This window comes from Bemisia tabaci, chromosome 4 (genome assembly GCF_918797505.1).
Source record: "Bemisia tabaci chromosome 4, PGI_BMITA_v3".
NCBI classification, from domain to species: domain Eukaryota; kingdom Metazoa; phylum Arthropoda; class Insecta; order Hemiptera; family Aleyrodidae; genus Bemisia; species Bemisia tabaci.
Window position 1 is genome coordinate 46,130,279 of NC_092796.1, and position 27,785 is coordinate 46,158,063.

At 38.7% G+C, this 27,785-nt stretch overlaps 1 protein-coding gene across 1 annotated transcript in view; it reads left to right on the top strand.

The window, feature by feature from the left end:
- Window positions 1–139: 139 nt before the first annotated feature.
- The window catches only part of LOC109035033 (homeobox protein B-H1), an 82,755-nt gene continuing 55,109 nt past the window's right edge, over window positions 140–27,785 (top strand). Inside the window, exon 1 of the mRNA XM_019048499.2 lies at window positions 140–4,344. Coding sequence (XP_018904044.1) covers window positions 4,086–4,344 — 259 coding nt within the window. The 5' untranslated portion in view covers window positions 140–4,085. The remainder of the gene's footprint in view (window positions 4,345–27,785) is intronic.

The window sequence follows — 27,785 nt, forward strand, 5'->3', positions numbered from 1 at the left end:
TAACCCTTAGGCCTGGGGGCCTTAGGCTTAAACTCAAGCGAGGGTCAATTCATGTTGGCAGACTTGATGGGCGAAATAAAGGGAGATTATAAACCTGATTTAAGAACTGTGAAAAATGAGTTGATGAAAAATTATGGAGGTGACACTATTACATCAAAATCTTGGAAATGGTCCCCTGTAGTTTCTTTCAGAAATACTGGTTTTCAAGTCCTTTCGAACACATTTTTCTCAAATAAATCTAGCGATGAACACGAGGAACGAAAGCTATTTGTACAGTCGAAGCCATCTATGTCCGTGAAGTTCTTCTGATAAAAACAATTGAATATCAACCCCCCATCCATCCCTGTCGAAATACCGCGGTGCGTCAATCCGGTTTTCCTCCATATTGCCTGAGCTTTTTCTTTATTATGTTACCATCTTCTTGCTGTTTACATGTACTAATTTTAATTGTTTTCTTTTCGACTATGATATTGTTTAATGTATTCAACCTATCAGTTGTATCAGTTGCATTGAGCATTCCTAGTGAATTTCTTTCTCGTAAATTTCATATGGTCTTTTGAGGAAATGAATAATAATTTTAAAAAAAATAATTACTCAAGATATTCGCTCCAAAATCTACGAAAAATCGACATCCCATCCATAATTTCCTAATGAATGTTCGATCGGAAGTCCTTGAAAGTCTTCAAACATTTTTGAAGACTGTCATTGTGAAACACAAAAAAGGAGATAAGGTTCTAGGAGGGAAAAATTTTAAGTTTCGCTCATTGCATCATATCGACGGCACGGCCGAAATCATTTATATCTGCCATTAAACTTGGGGTTCTCTCATTTATTTTTTAAAAAATTTAGTTCTCGCGATGATTGACACGCTTGAGTCACTAGGAATATGCGCGTCGTATCAAAGGACGGTGAGTTTGAAGAGACTAATGGATCCATCTCTTGCAATACAAGCAAATTCTTTTTCGCAGAATTGAAAAGAAAGAAAACTACTCTCTAGGTTACATATTATGTTCTCGCAGCTATAGCGCTTGCAATAAGGTGAGAAGGTTGGGAGTTTTTCTGGAAGTTCATTGGTTTATATTCTTGGAACCTTTCTTCACTTAGGGAAAGAAAAGCTGCAGTAGCACGATTTGTTTTGATTCTTTAAAATGCATTGCAGAATATTGCGGACAGACGGAATATTTTTAAATTTAACCCGTAGGTGATTGAACAGTGTCTGCATTCTTGTCAATTCAACCTTGCTCCAGCTGTCGAAGGAACCAGTCTGCTCAAGTCTCATCATGATCTGGTTTTCAATTAATTAATTTAGTGCGTTTGTTTACTGAAGAATTTCCTTTGAATGCTGAATTTTTCTTGATGTGCGAGAATTTGTGAGCGGTAGAGGTGTAACTTTGCCGAGCAAGATACAGTTACTTTATCGGACAAATAAAGATTGTTTTTTTGAAATATTGGACACTGAGTGTTTTGAATACTTGTGAGTCCACAGGGACCTAAATTGCACATTGGTGAGCTCCGCTTTATTTGTAGCATTAGTGGATCAATACTCCACTTACACTATTTCTCACTGGTTCAAACCAGTTCGCCTTCAATATTTCGATAGGCAATATGAGCGGCTTGGGAGCAGTAATAGTTGCTCGAAGCATTTCGGCCGCACTCAAATGGTTTATTCATAGCTGCAGCGGCTTAATACTTCACTCACTTTTTTTCTAACTTGTTCCGACGCAAAAAATAAAGTGATCGAAAAATTTAAATCGGCGAGGAATAAATTACAGATGGAAACGTATTTTATTTATCGTCGTACTGATATTGCACACAAACATAAATGGAAACGAACAAATATTTCATGGAAAACACGACCAAATACCCGTCCAGCATACAATTTTCAAACTATCATACCTATGCTGCCGTTTTTTTTTTTTTTTTTCCTATTTTTGAGTCCCAAATACTCAGGCTGATATACAATTTGACACACATTTGCAGAATTCTGCAAGAGGAAAGAATTAAAGCAAATGATAAAAGTAATGGTGACAACGTGCGGAACATTTGGTCATAAAAAGTTACAAAAGTTAGTAAGCTCCAACAAGACACATAATGACTATGATACAGCAAATCGTCATTGGGACCGTTTCAAAAGGAATTTTTCACTCTCATTTCAACTAATTTCGCAAGAATACAAACATGTTAACAACCTAAATGTTAAAGCTTTTCTCCGAGTAATTATCCAGGTATTGAGTTCAGTACATCAACGCATATAAATGATTAAAACATTATGAAAAAAACGAGGCTGGTCATCTGCAGAAAAAAGAAAGAAAAAGAGGGAGTACCAGTGAAAATGCGCGGAAAAAATGTATTTTCTTTTTTCCGGATAACATTCCTTTACATACACTTCAAAAGCAGTCTTGAAATTAACATTGGGAAGGAATTCGTGGATTGGTATTCCTGAGAGAGAATCAACTTGGACGGAGATTTACACTATTGCAGTTCGAAATTATGTTTCAGAAGTATCTCAGTCGAGATATGCGGGATTGAAAGGGTTGATATTGCCGACCATCCTTTGGAAAAAATAAAATTTGCAATATCGGAAATTCGGATACGCGTTTCTCAAATAACAGGATCAAAATGCACATGCAGGCTGGAAATGGGGATATTTTATAGTAAAACCAGCCCTTGAAACGATATTGCATTGACGGTCCATTCGCGAAGCAACACGACCGTGGCAAGAGCGAGGGGAGAAAAAAAGGTGTAAAAATGTTAAAACAGTTAAGAGCGCACTTGAACCAAACCAACAGCCAATCAAGAGGAGGGAGAGGGGGTGAGAACAAGTTCAAAATGAGTTTAGAGCCGGGAGATAAAGTAAATACAAAGTGGCCGGGTTTGATTCTGATCGGGCTTAAAGAGGGACGAGAAAGGAATCGCTTAACAATCGGGGCCGAGTGTGATTGGCCTGGGCCGACGGATTCGGCGCTCGGATTGGTCCCCGGGGCGGGGGGCGGGCCGCGGCCATGGCGGGAGGTGCGTTTTTTGCGGGCGCTTCCCGCGCGCTCCGCCGCGACCGGGGCCCCTCAGTCAGTGCGACGCTATTGTTGGTCCTCGACACAGCCGGCTACTCTACCCATCGGTTACTCCAATTGATTTCTTTTCTTCTCAGCAACACGTTCGCATTGTGCCGTCGCTTTTCCGGCTTTTCAGATTTTCGATCTCGTTTTAAAGTGGTCACCGACTTTTCCGCTTTGAGTTCCTCGGTTCTGTGTCATTTGTGTGATAGAATAAAATAAAAAAAATTATAAGAAACTAAGTTTTATAAAAAGCCTTTCTCCGGGTCTTCACGTTCGCGAATTGTTTTTTTTTAAACTGTGTTGGTGTGCTTAATAGTCATCCGCAACAGCCGAAAAGTTGCAAGCTAATTGGATATCAGTGAATGGAAGTGAAACTGTGATAAACGAACAGGAGGAAGACAAACAGAGAAAAACGTAAAGGATAATGAATGATTACTCGTGAATAAAGCCTACTTCAGTGATTTCAGCCGCCGAGGGATTATTCAGTGTTGATGTGGCCTGCGCTTAACTGATCGCGACTGGTGAAAACTGCAGAATTCTGACTCTGATTTGTAGTGATACTCGTTGAAATCGAAGAATTGACAAATTATTTGCATTACCTAAAAAATTTAACCCAATTAAAAGTTGCGTGAATTTGTTGTACTTAATTTCAAATGGTTAACTCGGAAACAAGGATTAATATCCGAAAACTGGTGGTAGCAACCGTGCATCAATTATACACCTCGCAGCGGACTGTTTCGTAAGTTTCAAGTGCGTCGCGGAGAATCTTTAAGCCACCTAATTCCGCGATTTTTTTAAAGAAATACGTATATAAAAATAAGGTAGAAACCTGAGAAGGTGACAGTGAACAATTACTGTAAGACTTGAAAGTTTCTCGAAGGGTCTAAGCTCGCCTTCAAAATTTTAGTCGAGCGCGTGGAGAGTTTTCCGCGTGAACTTTCGTGGAGCCTTCTGGTCGGCGAGCCGCCGAAAATTGTGGCCAAACTAGCCGGTGCTGTGGGGGCGGTGGGCCCGGACGAGCGGGGTCTCATGACGGTGCACGCGATTTCGGGGGGCACGGGGCCCGGAACGGGGACCCCCGGCGGGATGCCCCGGTCGCAATCCCTGGCGCACCGCTCGCGCTTCATGATCACCGATATCCTGGCCAACCCGCCCTCCCCCTCGCCCACCTCGGATGGGCCCAGGGACCTGTCCCTCCACTGCCGCACCGACTCCGAGCTCAGCGACGACCACGAATCCGGCACGGATTCCGGACTCCCCGGCGAAACCTCCTCTGTCTGCTCCAACGGTGAGTCCATAATCAAATATTCTTGAGGTCTCGATAGACGATCAAATTCCCGAACCAATTACCATCAAAGTGTCGGGAGTCATCAGTCTTTATCTCATTAATTTGCTTAGTTATAAAATGAAAACTTGGCAGAAATGTTTCCTGAGGCAGCAAATGATGAATGGTGGCACTCCATTCTGATCTTACTTTGAACAAAATAGTGCGGCCCGTCGAAATTTGATGGTAGATTGTGACCATCAGTCATCGGCATGTCTACTTTGATCGGCATTGCTTCGGAAATTTGATCGTCTATCCGGGGCTTTAGAGCTTTCCACATTTCCGGATTTACAGAAAAACTGGGAGCACTGGAAAAAAAAAAACTTATTGGATCTACAGTCCAGACTCTTAAAAAAAAAACGATAAGAAAAAGTACTCTTGATTCAATCAGATTTAAGCTTAAATCAAGAACCAAGCCTCCTAATTTGAGCGGATTTCCTTTTGATTTAAGCTTAAATCTGATCGAATCAAGAGTCCTTTTTTTATCAATGTTTCCAAGAGTCTGGACTCTAGATCCAATGTGTGTTTTTTTTTCCAGTGAGGAATTCGTTACCTTCCGGCCAAAGTATCACAAGCGCCATGCGACGTTTCAATATCTCCGCCGCCATTCTATTTTGATACAGAGAAATTGTTGGTTGAACCTGATTGAAAATTCCACTGAATTTTATCAGCAACACGGAGAAAATTCAATGAAATTTTCGGACAGCTCAATTGAACGATTTCTCTGCAAAAAATTAATTATACGCGGAAATTTTGAAACGTTGCAACGCGCTTGTGATAATTTGGCCAGATGGTGACAAATTGTCCTGAACAATTTCCTTGGCTCGAGTATGATGATTATTAGACTGGACGCGAAGATTTTTCGTTCTCGATCTTAATTTAAGGTGAATATTTGCAGAATCAAGGCAGAATGCTTCGGCTGGGCAAAAAAGTAGATTAAAATAAGTAGGATCATACTCGATTCCAGAAAATATATTCCTTCGCGATGAATCCAAGAAGTTTTCTCTTCTGTGCTCAAGAGGGCGGGATTGTCGAAATTTGGACAGAAATAATTGAAAATCCATCTCTTGAAGGAATAATATTGAAATGTTGCACTAGAGAAAAAGTAACGTGATTTAAGCAGTAATATAACGAAGTAGGAGGATTATATTACAGCGTTGATTGCTATAAAAAATTGAAACTATTTTTTAAAAATGTACTTGAATTTGATGCCGAAAATGAATTATCGTGAATCCAGCAGAAAAGATGCAGATGCTTTTATGAAAATTATCTTACATCCAGCAGACATGAGCACGACTCAAGAAAATTCGTTTTTGGTTCAAGAGGAAATATTCGCAAGGGCGATTTCATGTAAATATTGTTCCTGAAGTGAAGAATCAATCCCTTTTGAGGGTTTGTTTGCCGCAAATGAAAGCACTAAAAAAAAAAAAAAAAAAAAAAAAAAAAAAACCTGGTTTTCGGGTACACCGGATAAAAGAGGATACTTCATTTCTGAGAAAAAGTGATCGAATCAACCTAAAATTTCGACGTATTTAGTTGGCATTAAGATTAAATATAGGGTGGTTTTATCAGTATTTCTTTTAATTCAAGTGGAATGTATCCCTGCGGAAGCTATTTGTTATTTAATGTCTTTCTCATTTAGCATTATCATATCCTCTATCTAACGGTAGAAAAAACTCAGACGATTACACAGGGAATAATATTATTGGAAGAGGGGGAAAAAATCATAGGGAATCTTTCTTAAAACGCGAAAATCGCCCTATGAGTGTCAGACTACTAAAAAAAACCGCGAAAAAAAAAACATAAAACAAATACTGTAATACAATACTAACAGAAAACAACTCATTCACGTCAAGGATAGGTTGCATTTACGGAAACACTGCTCATTTGCAATACAAACTCTATATTGATGCACTTATTCATCATTGATCTTTCGATCTGATCATTTCATTGAAAGGGACAACCATTATTCAAAACCAACTATTCCATTCAGAGTCAAAAGAAGAAAGAATAATTAAATAAAAAGTTGAGAAATCTATATTTAGAAAAATAGGGCTTTAAAAAGTTATGGGCACATTATTTTAACGTGATCTTTGTGAGGTAAGAAAAACTACGTTATTTGCGATCATAATCAATGAAAAAAACCAGACCGGAATGGGAGATGAATGAAGGTAACTTTAAAACCGACAGGATAAAAATAAAACTATTGTGAAACGGGAGAAAACTTCATGCTAAAGTAATAATTTAATGATATACATTAGAAATTATAATTTGTAATTAAATAATACATAAATACATATTATAATATCATCAATTAATGCAATAGACTGATTGTTATAACTCTTTATTATTTCAATGATTTTGTTACGGTAAAGAGCTTTACTTTAACATTTTTGCAGATTTATTTATCTGCCCTGTAGATTTTTAAATACTTATGGATTTTTCTGCCTGGAAAAATTTTGTTCCTCGTTATTTCTATTCTTGTTGTATTAGCCGAAAAAAGACCGAACCATGATTTCTCGATTGATAGTCATTTAGTCTTTTATCATTTTTGCAAAAATAAAAAAATAAGTACTATAAAAAATAAATAAACCATTAAATGGTACTTTCTGAGGTAAAGCGTAAATGGGTGAAGGAAATACAGTTTGTGCACCCTGCGAGGTTCGAATAGAAATAAAGGGAGGTAATCGCCCTTTTAATGCTCATAATCGGCCACGAAAGGCGAATCTAAAACATAACCTTTAAGGATGCAAAAAGCTTAACGACACGGGGGTTAATTACTCACGTTAAACGGGCAGTTAAATAAAAATAAGGCAAAACGGGAGAATTATTGATCCAAGGTTGTTGCCAGACGAACCTCTCTAACAATTCAACTGCGAAGCAGAAAGCGTCGACGTGCGATCTATTTCAAGGAGATAATAATTGAGGTCGCAGACACACAAGCAATTACGTGAGAGACACAAGAAAACTTTTTAAACGGGACATTTTTCCTAGAAACCAGCGGTAATCGGCGTGCGAATTTTTTTACGCTATTCAAAACTTGCTCATTTCGCAGAAAAAGGCGAGACTAAATTGGTCCAGTGCGACAGGTTTGCGAAGTTAAACGGTTTTTTCATTCCAACCTTTGTACACTATTTTCCCTGTGATTTTAAATCTGCTACTGCAATTCTAAAACGTACAGCTACTCTTCCGAGAAATACGCTAGCTGTGTGCTAGAAACCAATTTTAACCGTAATGGAGAGAAAACCTTGAACCTACATGACCATTTATAGATCCAAAATTATGTGCGAGATTACATTTTACATTGTGAGTTTTTTTTTGTTTTTTTTTGCTGAAAAGAAAAAAAATCGAATGAGATTCGAGATGGAGAGATAGGCTCTGCTTTAGAGGACGGGAGAAAATGAGTAAAAGAGAATCAGTTATTTATTTCACGTACGCCAAAATGTTCCTTGAAGAAGACCAAAAATTCATCTCTCTTATAGGTGATGAAATATAAATGGGCTTCAATCAAATTGATTCATTCATAATAATTTTGCTAAAAATTCACCCTAAAATTTGATCGACAAACGATCTTCATCGATGCGATGAGATTTTTATCTTCATTTTGAATCTGAAACATCAAGAGAGCTTAAATGCGGCATGAGCTGAGAGAAGAATGAAATACAAGCTTCGCCATTTCTCCAAATCTAATGACGATAGAACTAGAATTTCATGTCAGTTGCGCGAAAGAATTTCGTAATCGAAAAATAAAAAAGTTCCTTTTGCGCCCTGATGAGAGGAATTGTAAAATGTTTAGTTAAGTTATCAACGATCATTTAAAACCAACGCCGGATCAAAAATGGACAGTATTTTAGGATATTAATGTTTTTATATTTTAAATAAATAAATAATAAATACAATTTAATAAGAACACATTAAAAACAAATAATTTAGGGACATTGACCTACTGCGGTAAGAGGAGCGATTCTATCTTAATTTCCAAGAGAATACGAAAATAATGACAATGAGTGTCTAGCGGCGGACAGTATTTATTACAATAGAGGAGCTTTCCCGAAAAAGGGCACATAGCAAAATATAGTGTTTGAGAAAAATGCATGTTAAGGTTCCATCATTAATTCTGGCCACTGATGGTACCTTTCATCGCAGCTTGGACTACCGATTTCGAACGCGAGTCACTGTTAGCGGCCATAGAGTAATGATCAAAACTTCAAATTCATTTTTTTCAAACGCAATTTTTTTGCTATGTGCCCTTTTTCCGGAAAGCTCCTCAATTGCTGTTAAGAGCATGTTAGAGTGCACAGCGAGTCGCGCGCTGAGATCAGTACAATGAGCGTCGTAGTATGAACACTCAAAACTCTTCTTACCGGAGAACACAGGCTCTAAAATTCTAGATGCGAGATACAGCTCGGCCATGCGAGGATGCAAAATAACAAAACGATTGAAAATCCAGCTTCCATTTGACCAGCAACGATGATGGTCTCTCCACCAAGCTGACTTGTATCCGTTTTTCAAGCTTAGTAAAAAGTTCCTGAATCATTCGCAGGATGACAGAAAAATCTAGATAGGCTATTTGCGAGATTTTACTCCTGCCGAGGCGAAATTTACATCGACGACCAGAAGGTAATTTTGATGCGTGACGAGGAAAAACCTGCGGAATTTCAGAGCCTATCCCCGAAGTAAAAACGATGTAAAGCGGGAGGGGGGAAGGGCTGGAAAAAATCTAAATGGGATAAAAAGCTAACGACCGACTGCGGAAACAATAGTTATGGCTCGTGATAAAAATTTCCATTAGTCAAACAGTCACAGTTGAACAGATATTCTTCCAGTTCCTACATATTTTTCCGCTTTAAAGTGCGTCAATTTCAGGCTTTTAGGGTTAAAAATCTAGGGAAAAAAGCTTCAACTGACGGGAATTTCGATCGTCATTTCGTTCAGTGATGGTTGAAAATTCTCTCTGAAAGCTGAAAAGTTCCGTGTCACGAAGCAAAATGAGGTATCACGCATATTTGAGATTGAAATCGTACTTCCAATCTCGAAAACAGTGAATCACTCGAAAAATATGATCACTAAATCATGATCATATCAAGTTATTAATGAGATCAAAATGATATATTTACTGACGTAAAATATCAAGATAGAAAAACACTTTGATTTCACTTCCCATTAGAAATGTCGGGATACCTTAGGTAAATCGTGAACTTCTCAAAATAGTTTAATAAAAAGAATAAACAATAACACATGAAGTAAAACAATATACCTAGATTTTCTACGCAATTTATAGAGATTAAACATTCCCTGGTGTGATATATTCATAGGCATACATCATTTTAGAGAAAATTATCAAAGACCTTTCTCGTTGTTTAAATACACTTCCTTTTCAGTCTTTGGTCCTGATAAACTAACCATGAATCCATTCAACTTTCTCATTTGCTTAAAAAATCATCAAATTATAGGTTCAGCATTAAAATACTTTCAGAATCTTGAAAATAGATCGGTTTCAGGAAAAGAAATATCACGCTGACTAATTATGGAACTAAGAAACGCGGCTTATAAGTTGGAGAGATGCAGGCAAAATAAATATGAAATCTTTCAGACTTAAAACATTATCCATAACAGCTGCCTGATTATTGAAATAGATAGACAAAGAAGACATAGGAAGAGCGATCCTATTGGTTAAAATAAGTGGTTCGTTTAGACTAAGGGGTTAAATGATGGATTAAACTGTACGGTTTATTGTGGGTTGCATTAGTCAGTCTATTAACCACCTCCTATGTCCACTGCAATCACCCGCTTCCACCTTAGTGTCGTGCTAAGGAAAAACGCCGTATGAGCCTTCAGGCGTTGCCAAATTTCTCCTAGCCAATCACTAATTTTCAAGAAATTTGCTTAATATTTGTCTATCAATTTCTCAGACAATTTTGCACGCAATTTGATCTGAACCCTCTGAAAATTTCAAGGAAGAACAATCATAATTTTCCTCAAAAATAAACATTTTATCGGAGGAAATTTGGCAACTCTCGAATGTTTATACGGCGTTCTTCCATAGCACGGCAGAATAGGATCCCTCCATATCCTTTTTGTCTATAGCTTTGCCTATCGATTTCAACGACGGAGAAAACTGGGATTTCCTCCCCATGCCCGGCAACAATGCAAAGGACCTGAGCAGCGTTTGCGTGCGCGCGACGGCCAGAGCGAAATGCGGGGTCCACTAATAAAGACTCTGAGCTGGGCAGCAAAAGGTGCAGCTTATAATTCCACTAGGAAACAATTCATCACTGATAAGGGAGCAAAGTACACATGAAAGCCTAGATTCAAGTGTATTATGTTAAAGCCGCGACGGCTCGCTGCAGGACCCCGCCAGGACTCCACCGTCGCCACCACCGTCGGCCGACTGGGTAATTAGCCGCCGGAAATTTCATTTAGAGCCGTTTACACCTGCACAAAAACATGCTCCGGGCATTTTTTCCCCTCCAGCTCGGCCTGTTTGTTTTCGTTTGTCCGGACTTAATTGGTCGGGGAAATCCGGGCTCTTCTTAGGCTTGAGGTCGTTCCATGAGTCATGCAAGTATTACCTACTGTCTCAAACACAAACAAAAAAAAAAAAAAAAAAAAAAAAAAAAAAAAAAAAAAAAAATAAGAAAACTGTTGCAACTAATTTTACGCTTGAAAAAATCTGTCCCTTCACAGAGAGAAATTTCTCCACTAAAGTTTGGTTACCACGGGAAGTTAAACACAAAATAACCCTAGCCTTTAATTGACAATTTAAAGAGAAAATGCCAGCTAGTTTTCATGAAGAACTTTCATAAATGGACGTATTTCTGCCAAACGGAACTATGTGCATTTAGACATGAGCCCTCAGACGCCATAATAATATGTGCATAACAGGGCTCACATCATAATGCAGATAGTTCCGTTTGATAGAAATACGTCCGAATAACGAGTGGTGAATATATCAACGTCGGAATCGGAGGAAAGCGTTTTTCCAGTAACTAAATTGTTTTCTGCGCTAAATTCACCGCAAACTGCACCAAAATCAACACAAAATTGCGTTGGTTTGTGTTTCACTTCCCATATTAACCAAAAGTAACACAAGAACACAAATATTTTCATCAGGGTTGGCTAGCATGTCGTGTGTTTCATTCCGTTTGACTACATTAAACCAGAGTTTAATCCTTGGGATTTCATCGGTGATCGGGATTTCCTCTTAGTTCGGATATCAGGAACTTTATAGTTAAAAAAAGTGACCTAAGTTCTCAACGAAACAAATATCATCTGCCGTAAGAGTTTGTAATCCCTGCGACTACGATAGTTTTATTTATCATGGCGTTCTATGAATTTTACTGTAAACAAAGTATTATGTGTATTTTCGTTAGTTTAACGTAGTGGGTTTTCAAACGAAGTCTTCGACCTGTGAGGAACGGTGAAGTTCAAATTCTCAATATCTTATTGAATTCTAACAGAAATGTTTATTTACAACAGGATAGCGACGACATTTATCACGATGGATTTCTCACTTTTCAAAAGTAATTTTTCGTAATAGCTAATTCATTGTTTGACCATCACACAGCAGCAGGATATACTAGCACGGCAGAAAGAGGTCGACCGCGGAATTAGATTGTTTTTTCTTGGAAGAGAGAATAAAGTTATCCCACATAAAAACACCAAATTTTCAATTTTAAGGCACACTGGTGTAAAGTGTGCTGTGTATTTTCGCAGAACTCCGATGGTCGGGCGATAATCGTGCTTGAAAAACGCGCGATTATCATTACGATCGGGCCCGAATAATCTGAGTTCGTATCTCATAATTCATAATCCGTTGTTTCGCAAAAATGACCACCGCTCTCCTCACGGGAGCCCAGCGGGGCCGGGCGCGGCAGGGGGGAGAAAATTCTCCTCGGTCTGGCAGGCTAAAACTGCGGGCATGAACCGATTTCCTCTTTCACGGTGCGCGGAGCTACAGTTAGCGTGCAGGGTTGGGTGTTCGAAGTGTAATGTGTATTACGGCTAAGTATATGTAACTGCGCTCGAATCGTTTAAGGAAATACATGCGATAATTAAACGGGCATAATCGTTGCATATTCAACACCGATTATTCCGCCCCTCTCCCCGGAGCCCCGCTGCGTCTCGTTTTCGCGGTATTCAACACTGAGGTGCCGAGTTCAGCGTGGAAACTGGGATTTAGAACTATGATACTTGACCACAAAGAAAAAATTCAAAAATCATGATTTATATCAAGCAGTGCTAGGGAAAATTTCTAGCTCTAGTAAGGGGCACTTTTCCATTTGCTCATTATACCGTATTTCTTCATATTTCTTCTTGCCTGAATTCGGCGATGCCAACTAAAATTTGGTTATCCCGAAATAAAAAAAAGACTTTTGAAGAGGGCCCTGAGAATTCTCTTCACCGGTGTCAGAGACTTTCCACGGTATGTCTAGTTTTTATCATCTGCTCTAAGATTGGACCCCTTTCTATACACCCTCATCTTTTCAGTTTCAATTTAGATTTGAGGGAAGGTTTTTCTCGTTTCTATCACAAGTTTCACTTCACTGCATTGAACAAAATTGATTCCGATCCCAGAAAGAATAATACCGCTGGAAAAGCTTCTCCGTACGAAGAAGAAAAAAAACAACCAAGGCATCGATTTAGTATACCTAAATGCTCTTGAATAAGACGGAGGAAACACAGGTATACCATACCTGGCAACGTTAAATGCAGGACGATCTCAGCTGAATAATTATGTACTAAATGGAAATTTATGTAGTTATGTAACTCGACTCTGAGCCAGTTGCAAGCGTGGCAGGGGTAACACATCTGTCGACCGTTTTCCGCAAGTTTTGAGCCCTTAATTACCCCTGGTCGTCGTATTTGCATTCGGTAATGATTAGTCCCACCGGTGCCACATTGTTATTCATGACACCGATGAGGCGTCCATCCGCGACTCAGTGTCTGGCGATCTGCGTTAGTTTATAGAAAAAAACGACGGAAAAAAACCAGATTAGCCATTATTACTCTTAATCATGAAAAAAAATTGTCAATGAGTTAACGCCCCGAAATTCTGAAAGGGTAATGCGTCCATTTTTGAAGGGTTTAGACCTCTATTGTGAATTCTTTGACTACCACCACATAGGAACCCAACTTGTCTGTGACTTTTAAACAAGTGTTTTTTGTCATTAAAGGCATTATTGGAACCTGTTCTATACCAATCTATTAGAGAACTAGAGGCCCCCGCGAAGTCCTAAGTCAGACTAAAACCGTTTCCAAATTAATTGATGAGTTTGGAGGTGTTAAGCTCATGAGCTAATACTTATCATCTAAAGTGAATCGTAAAAATTAACTTCATAACAATAGACTTCACGAGATTCTTTGCGTTCCTCACCTATCTTTTAAAGCTAGGGTTACAAAGTCAAAATTGAATGCACTTTAACTGTTGCTGAGAGTGGATCGAAAATATGCATACGAGTGGTTTGCGAGTCATGCCAACACATGAACTGACCCCCACTCATCCAAGACGCGGAAGTTCAAAGTTGTAAACATGGATGCGGCCAAGTTTGAGGTCGAAAAGAGAGTCATGTGGGAGGAACATATTTGATATTCATCATTCGACAAAAGATGCTTTATTGCGTGAAGGGAGCCTGGTTGCCTCCAGCTAATGGTCTGCGCTCCCAAGTCCATTATTCAAATGTATACACTCGGCGCCTGACCGCGGGCGCGGGGTCTATCACAAATGGTGCAATTTAATTCGCTACTCCATCTACTCCACCGATTTATTGGGTTATGCATTCAGCGCCACGCCGCCCCCCCCCCCCTCCCGCTCCGGTGAACCAGACATGGAATTTACAACGGTTTAAGTGCGAGATTTGGCGATAGCTGATATAACTCGGTCCGAATACAATCACAGGTCTCCGAAATCAGTGGACCGAGCATCAAAGCAAATAGATCAAATGGATGCGTCACAAAATTCAACATCCGGCGCGAGCCTCTTATATATAGGGTGATCCAGGGTTAAACGGCCAGACTGCGGAAGCCGAAACACCCCCGAATCCCTCTTTAAATTGAGATTTCGATTTTTTTAGATCGTTGATGAATTTACGGCATAAAATTACAGGGTGAAACAAATTTCCATGAGATTTAGTTCACAACCGTTGCCAAAATTTAGGAGAAACTATCTGCTTTCCGAAATAATTTTTTTGGAGGGGGCGGGGGGGGCATAGCTCCGACTGGGGAAACTTTTGGAGGAAACTTTATGCAGCAAAAAAAAAAAATCTTATTTCGGCCCATAGAATGCGCTCCTGCAGTCTGACCGTTTAATGCTGGATCACCTTATATAGGTACCTGTGAAAAGTGCGATATCTTCCGCTGTGTTATGAGGTCCGCACCAACAAAGAATGGGAAAGTTAAAGCAACTGATGAACATCAGCCAGACCTTCTCTAAGATGAAAATGTATTTTAATGTATCGTAGGCATAATATCTCCAGGTTTTGGTCAATGGGCCTGTTGCAAACTTTTGCTAGAGCAAAACTAAGAGTTGTTTCCTACAGATAATGCCTCAAAAATCACGATGAGCGCATCGGCAAAGTCTGAAATGCACTCATAACTTCACAATCTGCGTAAGAAATTTGCGGTTTTTTGAGCTTCCCGCTTCGAAAACGATACTACGGTACAGGTGAACATTTTGTTAGAGGAGTCGTTCCATTGACGACAATACTCATCATGGCCGACGCCAGTCCGCCAAAACACGTGTGATGGGACGAGATAACACTTGAACAGGATTAAACCATATAACAATCGGCGTGTTTACGTTCATATTTTCCTCGCCCGCCTTAATTGACCTTGAACTCTCCTCGAATTACGCGAGGAACTGCGCAAGCGTCGGCCATGATGAATATTGCCGACGATGGAGCGACTCCTCTAACAAAATGTTCACCTGTGCAGTAGTATCGTTTTTGAAGCGGGAAGCTCAAAATAACGCAGATTTCTTACGCAGATTGTGAAGTTATGAGTGCATTTCAGACTTTGCCGATGCGCTCATCGTGATTTTTGAGGCATTATCTATAGGAAACAACTCTTCATTCTGCTCCAGCAAAAGTTTGCAACAGGCCCATTTTGATCTCTCACTGACCCTCGGGTTCGCCAAGGAAATGACTTGAGGGGAGTTAGAGGTAAGCCCTTCCGGGCAAGGGGTTTCTTATGCGTCAATATTATGGATTAGCCTTCGTCATTCGAGCGTGTAGTAAACATTCCTACCTCTGTCAAGACTATTCTCTCACACTTGACACTTCGTCAACGAAGATTTTCGACTCTGCTTTCAAGGGTCCGTGAATACAAAATGTTTTGAATTGGCGATATAGATTGTCAAATTAAAACGTCAACCACTGCGTGACTGATTCTAATCTTCTCGTCATAATAATATGACTTTTGTTAACGGTCTGAGACCATCGGGTTTACTACGAGCGTTACGATAGAGCATTTGATAATGGGCTTGTTCCAGAACTTTGTATCACTATATGTATACATTTAAAATACAAATCGCTGGGTAAAGGCTTTTTTCTGAAAACATGGTCTGCTAGAAATCTTAGAAACGGTGGGAAATGTAGCTAAGTAAGGAAATCAGATCAACCTAGCCTTGAACGATAAACTTTGTCATTTCCCGGACGAAGGCACGTAACTCCATTTCAAGGTTTCAGAATTAACTCAATCAATTCAATTTTTTAAAATATACGTGTACCATTTTCGTCGAAAATTTTTGTGAATTTTTTATAGAAGCAGAGGAAAAATCAGTGAGATAATCAGTTAAAAAGGCCCAAGATTCTCCTGATAAAAACGAAATTTGCGAAGGGAAATTAGGGAACATTGAAATTTAGTTACGTTTTTTTGTAAGGGAAACAACAACTTGTCCAGTACCGTTTCCGCTTGAGCTAGATAAGAGGGTTATACAAAATCGGCGATTTTACCCCCCTCTTGGATTTTGCCCGGAGTTGGATATGTTGTTCCCTATCACAAGACACGCCTTTTTCCGGCATTGGCAAGTTCACCCGAAATTTTTCCCGCGCGCTACAGCGTTGCCAAGTTGAAAACAGGCAAATTCCGTAAGTGGCGTTAAAATTGAGCTATGAAGTTGCGGTTTTAACGAAAATTCTCTAAAAATTGCGCACTTTTAGGAAATTACCATCAATTTAATGTCGCATTAATTTTAACATGCATTGTTGCCAATTTTTCGATTTTTTAATTCGACTAATTTTACAAATCCGCAAATACCCAAAAAAGCTATCTTCAAATTTGAATAAAAAGTTGTCTAATCGATAGTTCGTTTGATTTCGCATCCATCGATATATTATAGCTCGCTGGGAAACTTTTGGTTTGCGAGATATCATCATTTTTGTAAACAGCTTTATGGAGCGACGACGCTTTTTGAGTCCGGGCGGATAGAAATTTTAGCCTCCAAAAACACAGGTCAGCATTAATTCCATGGATTCCTATGTAATTTTGGACGCTGAATCCGAATTTGACCATTTCATAACAAAATTGTCACCAAAAAGTTGCCAAATTTGGCAAAAATTGCCTAAAATCGGCCTTTTTGGCGGATTATGGCCAGTGACTTGTCAGGAGTTGATCAGACGACAAAATTGGTTATTTCCACAGTTAAAACTCGTTAAACTTTCTACAGGCTGAGTCAAATTCTTTTTGCTCACGGCAAAATTAAACGCGCGACAAGCAGCAAACTGAAAAAAGACACCAAAATCGGCGCTTTTTGCGGTTTTTGTCCCAAGTTTCTTGTTTCCAGATTAAGAGAATGTTTCTTGACTAAACTAATGAACAACATGAGCAGAATTCAATAAAAATGAACAATAAAATAAAATCGAACATAATCCGATGTTGCCAAGCTTAAACAAAATACTTGAATTTTCGCTGGTTTTTTCGATATTTGTCCTATATTCTTCGTTCACTTCTTATTATTAAATTATTTAATAGTATCTCTCGTGAAAAATAATACACTTTTGTAGAATAATTTAATTTTCAACTTAGATATAAACTAATTACTAGGGTATTTATTCCAGAGAGGAAAAATTCATAAAACAGTGAGTTTTGTCGAATCGTGTCAGTAAATCACATTTTGAGACAGTAATGGAAAACTTTCTGCTAAAAATTAATGGACAAAATGTACTCCTCAGACTGACTTCATTAAAAGAAGACGAGACGCATTGCAAGATTGCCAAAATTACGTACAATCGTTGAATTTTGGCGGTATTTGACCGTTATTATTCATCGCCCTATATTCAGTATACAATTTTATTTTATAATCCTGAGAAAATGGGGTTTAATAGAAAAAAGTAACAATACCAAAGTGAAGAAGCCGCCCAGGAAAGGGCAATAAGGGGCTCAAAAAGGAACAAAGGCGCTCCAAATTACTGAGGACCTGTGGGAGGACAAGGAACTATGGCGGTTAGGCGTTGCGGGGCGCGAGAGACCACTGTTAAAGCAGCTCCTATCTATGTATGTAACAATACAATAGTTTGTCGTTACACTCTGTGTAATTCAGATTTTACTAAGAAATTTTCATTCAGTCGGAAAACAAGAAACTTGGGACAAAAACCGCAAAAAGCGCCGATTTTGGTGTCTTTTTTCAGTTTGCTGCTTGTCGCGCGTTTAATTTTGCCGTGAGCAAAAAGAATTTGACTCAGCCTGTAGAAAGTTTAACGAGTTTTAACTGTGGAAATAACCAATTTTGTCGTCTGATCAACTCCTGACAAGTCACTGGCCATAATCCGCCAAAAAGGCCGATTTTAGGCAATTTTTGCCAAATTTGGCAACTTTTTGGTGACAATTTTGTTATGAAATGGTCAAATTCGGATTCAGCGTCCAAAATTACATAGGAATCCATGGAATTAATGCTGACCTGTGTTTTTGGAGGCTAAAATTTCTATCCGCCCGGACTCAAAAAGCGTCGTCGCTCCATAAAGCTGTTTACAAAAATGATGATATCTCGCAAACCAAAAGTTTCCCAGCGAGCTATAATATATCGATGGATGCGGAATCAAACGAACTATCGATTAGACAACTTTTTATTCAAATTTGAAGATAGCTTTTTTGGGTATTTGCGGATTTGTAAAATTAGTCGAATTAAAAAATCGAAAAATTGGCAACAATGCATGTTAAAATTAACGCGACATTAAATTGATGGTAATTTCCTAAAAGTGCGCAATTTTTAGAGAATTTTCGTTAAAACCGCAACTTCATAGCTCAATTTTAACGCCACTTACGGAATTTGCCTGTTTTCAACTTGGCAACGCTGTAGCGCGCGGGAAAAATTTCGGGTGAACTTGCCAATGCCGGAAAAAGGCGTGTCTTGTGATAGGGAACAACATATCCAACTCCGGGCAAAATCCAAGAGGGGGGTAAAATCGCCGATTTTGTATAACCCTCTTTGAATGTTTATCAGTTCTGAAATAAGCCTTTGATAGAGCTTTGATATCGGCTTTAGGCATGGTTTAAAAGCGCATTATTGTAGTTGTTGCGATGATGGCACTGTTCTAGTAAAATGCCTAATCCAAGAGGCCATTATGAGGGGTACTTGCATTTAATGAGATTCACAGTTGAAAATTATTAGAGGAGTCAAAGAGCATCCAAGTAAAGCCTTTGTCAAAAGCTATGTTCTGTGGAGGTATGCAGCAAACGTGATTCCAAAAAATGATCATTGAAAAATGTCTACTTTTTATGGGATGTACGACGAAATTCGCTGATGACGCTCGGATCTTTTGTCTCTCTAAAGAACTGTAACGTGAAATTTTTAGCGGTCTGAAGGAAAAGTTTAAAAAAAAAATTGCTGTCTGCTGCGTAACCTTTTATCTTTTTTTCATCTTTTTCCTTTCGAAGCCTGGTATTAAATCTAGCTCTTTTTATCGAGAGCTATGAAAATGAATTAAACTAAAATTTTTAAAAAGAACTCTCGCGGAAAAAAGAACTCATATTTTGAAATTTCGATCGCAATGAGCAGGAAAATCGTTCGAATCATTCAGAAGTTTCCGTGCTTCTCAGAAAGTACACAGAATGATAATGCGCCAGCAGTTTGTCAATTTTTTTCTCTCTCTGAAACCAGTGCCTCCATCATAAAAACACTTAATTCTGTTTGTCACCATCGCTTTAAATAGGAGTAAATTTCCACTTTGACGCACAAAACTCAAGCCGAAGACGACAGGGAAATTTCCACGCACGTGAATAGCATCCTGATCCTCTCCCCCTCTCCCGAGGAAAAATCACAAGCGTGTTGGTTTCAGCGATGTGTTTTTAAAAACGGGTAATTATCATCACCCTAGCGGTGCGTTAGACCGATCGTGCACGAGGAAAAGTATGGCACAATCTCAAATCCGATGTAAAAGCTTGACAAATGCCAAAAGAAAGACAAAAAAATCCGAGCTGTATAGCTACATCAAAATGTGGTCACATGTCACGGAGCTGATTCAGCTTCGTGGAACGCAGTTACGTTAATGACGAAAGGTCACGTTTGACACCCCTGAGCTTCGTGCATACGTGCAAAAATCAGTGGAGTTTGTGCACGGCTATTCCGTCGATTGAGTTGGTCAGAGGAAGAAAGAGTTCGTCGCTTCAGCGGAGGGTTTAGAGAGAATATGTAGACCAGTGGCGTGGCACGAATAATCGATTATCGATATCTCGCCATTTGAAGCTATGGTAAAGAATCGATTACTAAGGTGTTCGCTGCGAACACCCTGATAATCGATCTTTTTCCATAGGTTTAAATGGCATAACAATCGATATATCGTCACCTTCCAGGCAAAGTATCACAAGCGCCATGCGACGTTTAAAAATTTCCGCCGCCATTTTATTTTTTTACAGAGAAATTGTTCAACGAAGCTGTCCGAAAATTTCACTGAATTTTCTTTGTGCTGCCGATAAAATTTAGTGAAATTTCCAAACAGATTCAACCAACAATTTCTCAGCAAAGAAATAAAATGGCGGCGGAAATTTTTAAACGTCGCATGGCGCTTGTGATACTTTGCCTGGAAGGTGACGATATCGCAATTCACGCCACGCCACTGATGTAGACACACAATAAATTTGGAGGAGAGACCGGTGTTTGGATCGATTTCACACTGTTAAAGATCAAGGAGTTTAATTCGTATTGTATTTAGACTTGAGATGGCTTATTTTGTTCCCAAAAAACTAGAGTCATTCATACGACTCTAAACAAAGAAATTGAACGTAATAAAGGCGTGGTTTTTTTCGAGAAAAAATATAGCATTCTATACCGATATCGAAACTGCACTCGAATGCGATATTCGTCCTCTAAAAAAACAACGACTTTCTTCCGTTGAATTGGTACATGAATTCTTTAGTCTCATGACAACAGAGGTGCGATCTCAAAATTAAAAAAAAAATGACAAGTAGCTGAAATTGTGGAACGAACCAATGGGATATGTCGCGCGTCGCTCCGACACAAAGAATGGCGTCTTTCGAATCATCTTAAATTTCGTGAAAGTAAACATTTTAAAAATCTTAGCACATGTAATAAACGCAACTTAACGCTATTAATCAGCGCAGATACTTGAACCGGTCGATTGGAAGCGAGCGCTGTGAGAAAAATGCAGATCTAACGACGTGGACGATTAGAAGTATTACGTTGTCACCACCCTCACACCTGAGAAAGTATCAATGGGACGTATTTCTGTCAAACAGAACTATGTGCATTAATACATGAGCCCTGAGACTCATGAGACTATATGCATAACAGGGCTCACGTCATAATGCACATAGTTCCGTTTGACAGAAATACGTTCAATGGGCGTCCGAACACAGGCCACTTAGTGCCACAAATCGAGTTAATCTCCGATAATCTGCGCCTCGTCTTCCTCGCGTCTTCCCCAGGACGGATTTCCTGGGCTCTAGTGAGGTATCAATTCGGTGTTTTGATCCCATCTCAATCCCCGACTTAAGAGCTGAAAAGGTTCCGCGGTGTTTGTTTAGCGGGTGACGAAAGAAGTTACTCACGACTTTCTCTCGACGCGCCGCACAGTGGCTCAGTTCGGACTGGAAAAAAAAAAAAAATGCTTGACTCGAGTATGATGATTCTTGATTTGGCCGTCAAGATTTTTTATCCATCCTGATTTAACCTGAAACTCTCTGGGCACGAGATAAAATTGCTTGAGTTACGCAAGAGAGATATATATTAATTTGAACGGCATCATTCTTCATTCAAGAAAAAAAATTCTTGGCAGCAGATTTTAGATTTTTTTCCCCTCAGTCTTTTCTCCAATTCGGAACCTTTTCAAGTTTGGTGAGAGAAAAAACAACCAGAGCTAAGAATCAAAGGATTGCTCAGTCATTTCGGAGCATTAGAAAAAATGGTACTTGCGTAGTCTCGAATCCTTTTAGCGTAATGATTTGTGACTCTCGTTACTGCGGATCGTTGCACAAGCCACTGACTGAAACTTTTTTTTCGGTTCATTTTTTTCTCCTCAGTGAAACCCTTCTCAATTTTTTTATTCGGCAAAAATTCAATACACCAAAATAGAAATCGTGAAACATACTCCGGGCCACTGATGTCGGTATGCGGAGTTTGCCCTCACAACGGACGAGGTGTGATTTTACAGACTACACCACATTTGAAATATTACACATGTTACATGCAATTGCAATTCAATTGGGAAAATGATGCTTGAAAAATAACATTTCAAAATCAACTCCTACCTTAAATAGAATAGATTGCGATTAGCTGTTGAAGAAAGGGTGAAAATCTAATGACAAAGCATTTACCACCGTTTGTACGATGTTAATTGCAATCGCTCATTTATCACTTTTCCACGCTTTTTGTGGAGCTCATCATTTTCTACGTAAAGTTATGGGGAACACGCAACATGATAAAACTAGTTATTAATACGCAAAATGTTATTTCTTGGTGATAATTGTCATTACGTTCCATTATTTTCAAAACTCGATAGTTCCAAAATGGATGTATACTTTGAGAAATCAGTGTCATATTTTGTGCCCGTCAGATTTGCGTATATCCGATAATAATGGCATCTTACATGCGAATTTTATGGTGGGTTTAAGGGCCACCAAAGTGAGGCGATTTCTTTTTTACTTATCAAAGATGTCATTTAATGGAACAAATTGAAGAGAATAAAATTTAAACTAAAACTCTGAAGTAAAAACTCGAGGAAATCTCGATAGAAATTCGTCTAATACGATGAAAAGGTTGAAACATTTGACGAAATGTATTCTTTATATTAGGGCGTTTTCGTTAGACATTTTGAAACCATCTAGTGCGACGAAAACTCAATCAAAGAATAAAGATTATTGAAAATTAAAATTAATTTTCATCAAACTTCTCCTTCGACTAACGACTGATAGACTGATTGGTCTGCAAGTTAGAACAAGCCGAGGATTTGAAATTACATTCGAATTAACTTCTGATTTACTTGCGGCTCTCTTAGAGCCTATGAGTTACAATTAATTACGATGCCATGTGAAAGCTCGGATGGAGAGTTATATAGGTGGTAAGACTTGATCTTAGTAACATTCGGTAGAATACACTCATTCCTGGTGAGCTTTCACCGGGCTCACTGTGCGTAAAGTGGCTCCTTATTGAGGGGCAGTGACTGGCAGAAACCCCAAAGCCGGGGCCCATTCAGAGGCCGCTTGCTTTTTGATGTCTTTATCCCACCGCGTCTCCCCTTCATCGCCCCCAACCCTCGAGAGGAGCCGAGATTAGCTCCTTCTCTTCACCCTTGAACTTATCATCCGTTCAAACTCCTCCTGTAAATCGTGTTGACTCTGCCTCCACGCGTAACAGCCTTTAAACTGGTTATGAAAGCAGGCGGAAATTCGTTTTACACCCTTTACAATTCATCCCGTTTAGCTGCAGATGCCTTTCCAAACGATCTTATGAGCCCTCTGGAGAGAATTAAACTCCACTCCAGATTTGTAACAAGTTAAAGCGGAAAACATTTACACACAGACGGAAAAACAAACAAAGCATACTGATGCATGAATTGTTTTGTGTGAATGATATTTGTGCATTGCGTTACGGAAGAGGGGAGTCTCTAATTAATTGTTACATGATGAAAAACAAATAGGGATTAATTGCTCTGATTTTATCGACTTATCAATAGCTGGATTAAGGGTTTTGTACTCACTTTTTCTTCCCGATGGAGAGAGTACAAAGTGAGTACAAAACCCTTATCAATCAAGCCCGATAAAATGACCAACCAAAATTTCAAATAGCTGGATTGATTGTGCGTAATCTTTTTCTTGAACGTCCCTTGGTAGCTTTCGTTCCTAAAAAAGATCACCTTTATGAGGCAACATACAATTTTGGCTGAGCCAAAAGAAAGGAAGAAAAAAGGAATTTCATATTTCAGATGTACCCATTCTTCCCTTCCGGTTTCTTATTCTCAAAAAAATAAAGACGCGAAAAGGACCCTATTATGGTGGTTCGGTTTCCTAAAATGTATTCCAATTTGTTACGTGAAGTTTTTGTTGATTTTCGACCGGTATCTGTTTGTCCACGTGTTTCCTTAGAAATTATGCAGGTGTCTTGAGCGGTATCTATTATCAAAAATAAATTTTAGGGTATCAGGCAGTTTTTTGGGTCTCATGATACAGATTAACTGACAGTTAATGAAGGTTCCGAATTTAATGTATATCAAATCGGGACCTTAAGAAAGAGTGCATTTATCTGTAACTTGAGAACCACAAATTTCATTGCACGAGAATAAAGGCGCAGATAAATGATTCCTCGCACGTAAAACCATTCTGAGAACTTACTTTTTGGCACACCATTAGCAATAATGGTGTTTAACACCATAACCAAATAAGTAACATCAGCAATGATGAGTTCTTGTTACTCCAGAGGGAACGTCTTTTGTATAAGTCAAGCTATGTTGTACCATTAGAATACAAACAATGAAATATTTAAGGGAGATCGTTTGCAAATTTGAACTAAATCGACTATTGTAGCCAGTCAAAAACCCTGACCTTAGATTGGAGGAAAAAACAAAGGTTTGGTACCATCTGTAAAACATAAGTTTTTCACTCAGTTTTATCATCGAACAAAAATGAGCATTCGAAGGGTGAAAATATTTCAAACGACACTTTACAAGAGCAAAAAGATCTATTTAACCGGAGTTGGTCTTATAGTTGCTTGTGGATGGAAACCAAAAGAACCATGACATCGCTTTCAAAAGGTGTCACGGAATTTTACTCAAAAATTCGTCCTGACGCAAATAAAATTTGACGAAAAAATGTTCGCCAGAAATAATCGCACTCAAGGGCGTTCAATGATAGGCCGATAATTTAGGCCTTAAAAATGCCATTATTAAAAGGCACGTAATCCTTCAAACCATGCGCCAAGAACGTGATCCTCACATTAAAAGTACTCTGTGACGTCTCAAAACAGAAAAAATGCGCTGAGGAAAAAACGAACAGCTGAAAGGAAAAGCTATAAAAACAGATCACGCGTAAATAAAAAAATTTAAAGAAAAAATAAAGTAAGAAAAAAAGAGAGAAATAAAAAGCTAAACGGTTTAATGGGGAATCCTCCGTGACGTAGACGAAATGCTGTGTGAGTGATGTGCTTTTCATCCGTAATCCCGTTTGGAAAGGATGAAAAAAAGTTCCAAAAAATTGCGCAAAAACAGCCTCGGGATTATAATGTAGACCCGGCACGACATTGCAAATAGATTTTTTTGGTTCCTGTTGCTAACAGCTTGTTTAATAGAGAAAATTCAGAGAACGCACTTAGTGCTGTTGCCAACTAATGCATAAACATTAAAAAGACTCTTTCAATTAGGCGACAACTTGTCATTAATGGGCATCGTTCAATATTAAAGGTTTCACGAGAATTTCCTCGATCTGATTAAAAATACTAGGAAAATAACTGGAACTTGGAAAAAACTAAACACCCATATTTTTCCGTGTGGAATTTTCTCCGAAAGGACAGCTCGTACATGAAACGTCGATCACTGCACAAGTATAATATCGGTATAGATATCGAAAATACTAGCAACTTTGATTGGCACACAATGTTTAAAAAAAAAAAAAAAAAAAAAAAACTAGACAAAAAACCCGCTTCCACGTGGTGCTGGGAATGATCTTTGAACAATCGACGATGATCATCACACACTCAATAACTAATTGAATAGACAAGAGCTAATGCATTGGTGGATCATATTTAATGGTCGATGTGTCGAACTATATACAACATACGGATATAGTTGGATGGTTAGACAAGAAAAACCAAGAATTTGGCCCGAAATGAATTAGTTTAGACACCTTGTTAAATCGTTAGTTCTTATCGTTCAGAGACATAAAAAACAAGCCAGATTCCGTATAAAAACACTGAAAAAAATGAGTTAGCGTCAGATGACTAAAAATGGTTTCTATACACTAACTCAAATTGTGTGATTTGGACACACATGATTTTTGGTTTCTGTACACTAACCACTATTAGTGCTGGAAACTAATTCCGCTACTCTAATTCGCATTCGGTAGGGTTGGGTCAACCTAACCTCAAAACTGAGAGAGGAGAAAACGGCTTAGCGAATGATAACTGGACAATACTTTCAGGAAAATAAGATTTCTTAAAAGATGAGAGGTAAAAATAAACTGACCGGTTCCAGATGAACGACAGAGGAAAGGAATATCCCATAGGTACGTGCAAGTAGACAGAATTGTCCTTTAGAGAGACACACACTCACACATGAAACGGTAGCGAATGTTCACACTGAATAAACATATCTCGTCCGAACACTTGAGATATTCTTTTGAAATTACGGGAGAACGCGAACTATAGAAGTAAGCAGTAAGTTCACAGATTTTTGTAAAATATAAACTGAACGCGGAACGCTTTAATCGCAATTTAATACAGAAGATTGACGACTCCAACGAATATCATGCTTGTTTACTTTTTGAATCGAACAGACGATTTCTAACCTTAACAGGTTTATTTATGTTGCTTTCGAGCGTTTTCAAGAAAGAGAGGACACTATAAATCATACCGGGAGTATTTACATTGTCAAACGAGCCCGAAATTTCACATTTTAATTGATTTTCACGAGCTGACGCGATTGAGGCTGTTGTACCGACGCCACTTTTTCGAAACTAAATAAATGTAACGGACAATGTGGCAGTTAGCGTTGAGGGCGAATTAGTTTGACCCGAAGGTGAATTTGTCTTACCACAGCGCTAATTTTACAGCTAGTGCTGTTTTCCAATTCTGGTTCGCGCTCTAGTAAAGTGAAGTCAGCGTATGAAGCGAATTGATTGGTGCTTCAGTACAATAAATTAGTTCTGAAGCCTAATTTTGATTCTACTTGGCGAGAACTTACCAAATTAGTGCTCAACGCTAACTACTTTTTTTTCAGTGAATGTTTTAGACATCTCATACAGCAAAAATATGAAATTTAAATACGGCGAGTTTAACTTCAGCTCTTTTACTCTACATATATTTATACATATTTACGTTGAAAAGAAAGCAAGAAAGTGCCGATTGATAATCAAGGCGCCTTAGGATATTCTCTGGTGCTAGCCACACTTTGACATAATATGAACTGATGTATCTGGAGGTTTACAGGCTTTTTGAATGGATTTTATCTTCTATCACCTTTCCATGTTATAAAGTCATTTCACGATGCAATTAGCTATTACTCTGGGTGAAAAAGAAGAAAAAGAAAAAAATCATTGTAAATTCTCTAAAGCCAAAACGCGAACCATCTGATTTCCAGATGGCATACTTACAATTTAAAAGCTTCTTTGTTTTGAGTCTGTTAAAGTGGGAGCCAAATCAGGAAGAGAAAAATTATCTTAAACACTAAAGAAATGAGCTGGTTTATTTGGATGTATACCTTCGCAGGTTCGAACAAAGAGCGAGAAAAAAACCCATTTCTTTTGAAAGAAAAGGAGGCGTTCCCACTTTGCCGAAAAAGAGAGAAACTAAAGACGCGATGGACCATTCAGGCGGAAAACAGTTGAGCGGCGCGGCGGTCGGGCCCTTTTTCATGCTAGAAACAATTAAGTAAACAATCGAAGTGATGCTGTTCTCATCGCTTTGTGGTCAAGACAGTGGTAATTTTGAGTGGCATCATTAATATTCTCGATGAAAACTTAAAGAGACCCTGGCGTCAGCCGCCAACAGGACTCTGGGAATTTGGCAATTCGATCGATCGAAAAAATCGACTCCCTCATTGATCCACGTAGAAGGTGTGAGTGATCAGAAAAAAGTTTAATAGATAATAAGTGAAAACGGTACAGTGCGACAGATATAAATGCAAAACATGCAACGATAATTTAAAAAAACCGAGTTGCCATACCCTGTAAACAGATCAACTTTTTTTATTAATTTATTGATACTTTAACTTGAAGGAATGAAAAGAGCTAAAACGATTTTTACAAGT